The sequence below is a fragment of the Vollenhovia emeryi genome, unplaced genomic scaffold, assembly GCF_000949405.1.
Source record: "Vollenhovia emeryi isolate VEMERY1.0 unplaced genomic scaffold, V.emery_V1.0 DF941261.1, whole genome shotgun sequence".
Lineage (NCBI taxonomy): Eukaryota > Metazoa > Arthropoda > Insecta > Hymenoptera > Formicidae > Vollenhovia > Vollenhovia emeryi.
Window position 1 is genome coordinate 1 of NW_011965105.1, and position 5,666 is coordinate 5,666.

At 54.3% G+C, this 5,666-nt stretch overlaps 1 protein-coding gene across 1 annotated transcript; it reads right to left on the minus strand.

The window, feature by feature from the left end:
- Positions 1–100: 100 nt before the first annotated feature.
- LOC105571072 lies at positions 101–5,361 on the minus strand. Its single transcript, XM_012028545.1, has 3 exons — positions 4,224–5,361; positions 3,928–4,138; positions 101–3,788 (listed from the first exon to the last, which is right to left on the minus strand). Exons 1-3 carry the CDS (start codon positions 5,359–5,361, stop codon positions 101–103), a joined length of 5,037 nt encoding a protein of 1,678 aa, XP_011883935.1.
- Between the last annotated feature and the right edge of the window lie 305 nt (positions 5,362–5,666).

The window sequence follows — 5,666 nt, forward strand, 5'->3', positions numbered from 1 at the left end:
AGCTGATGCTGCCATCACGCCGGTGACGAACAGACCGAGATTCGGAAATGAATCTCGAACATTCCGCCCGCCATAGCAACGTGGTTGATGATCCTTGATGTTATGATGAGATTGGCAGGACGGCGAGCTTGACCACTGGTCGGATGAGAGTGGTAGTGGCTGTCTTCAGAGTCACCACCCGGACGAGACCATCCTTCCCAGGATGTAGAGCCGTGATCCGGGCTAGCGGCCATTTACATGGCGGTAGCCGCTCGTCGGTGATGAGCACCAATGACCCGACCTTGATTTCGTTGTTCCTGTGGTGCCACTTGGAGATGGCTTGTTGTCGTTGTAGGTAATGCGCTGCCCAGTGTGCCCAAAAATGTTGTGCCTTCTGCTGGATGAGCTGCCATCGAGAGAGTCTTGAGATTGCCAGGTCGGTGAGTGAGGGCTCTGGTATGGCGGTGAGCGGACTTCCTACGAGGAAGTGGCCTGGCGTGAGTGCTGAGATGTCGTCCGCGTCGTCACTCAATGGTTCGAGAGGGCGCGAATTGAGAATTGCCTCAATTTGAGTGAGCAATGTGGTGAGCTCCTCAAAGGTGAGCACGCTTTCTCCAATGGTCCGGCGTAGGTGATACTTGATGGATTTCAAGACGGCCTCCCATTTTCCTCCCATGTGAGGTGTCGCTGGGGGATTAAATTCCCATCGGGTGTTATCTTGCGAGAGCAGGTGAGAGACTTGCTGATGTTCTTGAGTGCTCTGGATGAACAGCCTTTTGAGAGCTGCATCCGCTCCGACGAAATTGGTGCCGCAGTCGGAGTGTAGGGTGTGAGCAATGCCGCGTCTGGATGAGAAGCGTCGATAGGCGGCAATGAATCCCTCCGTTGAGTAGTCACTGACCGCCTCAAGGTGTACTGCTGAGGTTGAGAAGCAGACAAAAACGCAAATCCAGCCTTTAGTTGTTTTGGCACCTCTTCCTTTCCACGCTTTGACGGTGAGCGGCCCTGCGTAGTCCACACCTGTATGAGTGAATGGTCGTGCCTGCGTAACTCGAGAGAGAGGTAGTTGGCCCATCAATTGATGAGCACGGATCCCCCTCTGCCGAGCACACGTGACACACCGCAGGATGTGAGACTTGACAGGAGCCCTCCCGCCGAGAATCCAGTATTGTTGTCGGATGTATGACAGCGTAAGCTGCGTGCTTCCATGTAGAGTCCGTTGATGAGCGTGAGCGATGATCAATGACGACAGCTGAGAGTGGCGAGGCAATATAACAGGATGTATCGCGTCGAATGAGAGAGCTGCGTGAGCGAGTCGTCCGCCGACGCGAATGACTCCTTGAGCGTCGATGTACGCAGTCAATCTGTTGAATGCGTGCGCCATTGCCAACGGTGAGTCTGCCTGTAATGCCTTGAGCTCGTGCGAGAAGTACGTTGCTTGAGTTGCCTGAATCCAGAAGAGCCTCGCTTTCTCCAAGGTCTCTGGAGAGATGTGTCTGACAGGAAATGAGTCGTGGACTTTCCTCAACCGTGAAACGAATCTGAAACAGAGAGCTGTAATCCTCAATAGTTTAGTGAGGCTTGAGTACCTGTAGATGAGTTCCCATTGATATTCAGTCCTTGGCGTAACCGTCAATAGCGCAACGCCTGGGCGAGCTTCCGTTGCACTCATCTCGTCAGAGAGTGCTGGTTGCGACGGCCATGAGTCTGGCTTGAGTATCCATGGTGGTCCCGTCCACCAAAGTGCGTGGTTCTGAAGCTGAGCAGTCGTGAGGCCTCGTGATGCGCAATCAGCCGGATTGGAAGTTCCAGGTATGTATCTCCAGTGAGCAGCTGGAGTGAGTTCTTGAATTTGAACCACCCTGTTCCTGACAAAATCCTTCCAGCGTGATGCATGAGATCTGATCCACGAGAGTGTCACTAGAGAGTCCGTCCACATATGAGTTGCCGTTACGTCCATGTTCAACGTGGCTGTGACGTATTGCATGAGCCGAGAGAGCAGAAGAGCAGCCGTGAGTTCAAGTCGCGGGATTGAGAGCCGCTTGAGAGGTGCCACCTTAGTCTTGGAGCACACAAGTGAGAACGTGGCGCCGTTTGAGTCGTGAACGGAGATGTATATGACTGCAGCCATTGCCAATTGAGAAGCATCAGAGAATCCATGAAGTTCCACTTGCGAGTCGCTCCATGTGTTGAGCCACCGAGGTATTGAGAGTCTGGCCAGACTTGTGAGTTCTTCTCTGATGGAGAGCCACCGGGTTGAGAGCTGGGATGGCAGTGGATCATCCCATTGGAGCTTGTGCAGCCACAGCTCCTGCAAGAGAATTTTGGCCTTGATCACGACGGGTGATGCAAAACCAAGTGGATCGAATATCTGAGCCACATCAGATAATACGAGGCGTTTTGTGAGCCTGCCTTCCTTGCGTGAGCTTCGCGTTGAGAATGCAAAGGTATCTTCTTGAGGGAGCCATTTGAGTCCGAGTATCTTGGTTGCGCAATCGTCGAATGTGATTGGTAAGCCTTGGTCTTCGCTGTCGGTGACAGTCTTGAGTATGTCGAGATGAGTTGCATGCCATTTTGCTAGTGGGAAGCCGCCCGCCATGCAGAGGCCCTTTAGTTGATGTGCGACCTCCTGCAATTGTTGAATCGTATCTGCACCACCAAATATGTCATCGACATACCTGCCATGAGTGATGGATGGCACAGCCAGTGGATATTTATGTCCTTCGTCCTCTGCTAGTTGTAGCAGCGTCCTGACCGCCAAGAACGGCGCGGCCTTTGTCCCGTAGGTGACGGTTGTCAGATGGTAGGGCACCTCATTGAGTTGATCGTCCATCCAGAGTATCCGTTGCAACTCCCAGTCATCCTTGTGAATTTTGATCTGCCTGTACATCTTGGTGATATCCGTAGCGAAAATGTGACGGTGTCTTCGTATCCAGAGGAGAACATCTGAGATATTCAGATGCAACTTCGCTCCCGTATACATAAGGTCGTTAGCAGAGTAGCCCGATGTGGATGCGCTGGAGCCATTAAATACGACTCGCAGCTTTGTTGTTGTGCTGTCAGGCTTGAGAACACCGTGATGTGGCAGGTAGAAGTGTGAGCGACGACTGGAGATGGATAATGCCTTCGTCATGTGGTTGAGCGTCTCGTAATCCATCATAAATTGTTGATAGAGACGTTGATAGTTCACATCCCTTGAGAATCGTCTGCGAAGTCCCTTGAGGCACTGATGGGCGACGTGGTACGAATCACCCAGAAGATATACTGGTGATTTGAGCGGAATCCTGACGACGTACCTCCCTGAAGAATCACGAGAGTGTGTGGCCTTGAAGTGCTCTTCGCACCTCTGCTCGTCAGGAGTGAGTTGGTTGACATCGTGAGTAGGCACCTCCTCTTGAACCCAAAATCTTGTCAGTAACTCGTTGAGAGCATCCTCGTTGACTTGAGTAGAAGCATGGTGCGTTGATGTGCGTGTTGCTTCCCTATTGACTGGTCCAAGAACGAGCCATCCGAAAATGGAGAGTTGCGCTATCGGCATGAGTGGAGAATGCCGAATGATATTGGGCTTGATGATTTGCCCGTAAGCGTGTGCGCCGATGAGGATGTCAACTGGCCGTGGGATGAGAAAATCAGGATCGGCTAATGCCAAGTTCCTGAGATGCGGCCATTCTTCCGGTTCCGCCTCGAACGATGGTAAGATTGATGTAACTGTCCGGAGGACGTGAGCTTGAATTGTGGCAGCTGCGTTGGAATGTGTCGAGCGTAACGTGAGTGACACGACTCCTCGTGTCCTCGAGTACACTCCTTGCCTGCAATTCCAGTGATGACAATACCGGAGTATTGACGAGGGATGTTGAGCTGCCGAATGAGATTCTCCGTGACGAAGGAGAGTTCGGATCCTGAGTCAATGAGCAGACGCGCTGAGTGATGTGTTGACGATGAACTGACCAGTGCCAAGGCTGTGGCGAGTAGAATCGAGCAGGATGAGCGGACGTGTGAGTTGGTCTCGACGACTGCACCGACTCTTCAATTTGCGGGCGTGCCCGATGAACCACCGGCCTTTTGAGCTGACGATGCGGTTGTCTGTGTGCCGTGCAGCATGGTATGGTGCCGCCCTGAGCAGGTCTTACAGCCTCGCTGAGACTTACATGCGCGCACACTATGACGCCCCAGGCAATTGAAGCACAACCGCTTCTGTATCGCCACCGTGTGCCGCTCGGATGGTGGTAGCGCCCGGAATTTACTACACATCACTATGAAATGCTGCGCTCTGCAGCAGTCGCACGGGTATGATGTATCGACCTGATGAGCAGACTGATGAGCAGCCGTCTTCTTCGTTGGTGGAGGTGCTGAGCTGGAACCAGGTTGAGCCGTCGTACTCTCTATCCGCTCGAGCGCCCGCATACGAGTCGTAAGAAACTCCTCGAGCTTCGTGAATTTGGGATAGTCGCGCGTGGCGCCAACAGAGTTCTCCCACTGCTCGCGTGTCGCGCGATCCAGGAGGCGCGTGACGTGGTACACCACAGCGCAGTCTCCGAGCTTGTCTGTCACCTCGAGGGCCTCCAGTCCCTTGAGCGCCTCCTTGACTCCCGAGACCAGTCGATCCAAGGACGCCGCCTTCCTTGGCACCGGGGTTGAGCTGGCGAATAATTTATCCAGGCAGGCATGGATGAGCAGGCGCTTGGTCTCGTACCTGTCCTTGAGTAACTCCCAGGACGGCGTGAGTGAGTCTCCGGACATGGTAAATCCTGCGATCAGTTGAGCAGGCGTGCCTTCCACCGACGAACGGAGGTAATGGAGCCTCTCCACGTTCGTGAGTTGCTCGTTCTGCATGATCAGGCTGGTGAACAGGTCTCTGAAAGCAGGCCACGCGGAATACTCCCCGTTAAACTTCGGGAGTGAGATGTCCGGCAAGCGTGAGTGCGTCTGTCTTGTCTCGCCGGTCGATGAGCTGGTCTGCGGTTGAGCGGGCTGAGCTGCCAATGCGTGGCGAAGCTCGCCAATGATCCGTCGCGCCTGCATGTAGCATCGCAACTCAGTCTGGTGAGCGTTCTCAGCGAAGTACTCATGGTGAGTAAGCGTAGTAGGCCATGACACCTCGAAATAGGCGTGCTCCTTCACGAACGCCTTGTGCGTCTCCTCGATCAGCTGCTGGATCTGCGAGACCTCCTCGTTCGATGTCTCCGCTGGGACATCCGGCAGGGATTCTGTGAACTCCCTGAGTGCAGCAATCCGGCCCATCTGTGTCTGCACCTTGAGCGCGAGCTCCGTTGGAAGCCGGGCAGGAGACGATGTCCTTCCCGACGTGCGGTCTCCCGGAGGCACCTCCAACCCCGGGGTTTTCGGGCGTTCCGTCTTGCCCGTCTTCGTCTCGTCCGCCATGGTGAGAGAGCGAAGGGGTGAGAAGTCTCGCCGGCCGATGAGAGAGAGATTATACCGATGAGAGTCACGTGAGAGGATCGTGAGATCGCGTGAGCAACGAGTGTGACCGTGTATGTATGTGCGCGCCACCGATCACGCGAAAGGGCCGTGAGATCACGTGATCACTGCGTAGTTGAGCTAATCCGTCCGAGAGCCCCGCCGCAATCCGGCTCGAAGGACCAAAAAATGTTAGCGATTCTCTTTTGGGAGAGCTCGCTGGACCGCTGCGGTTGGAACCAGGGCTGAGAGGACTTAGCGGTGAGAGG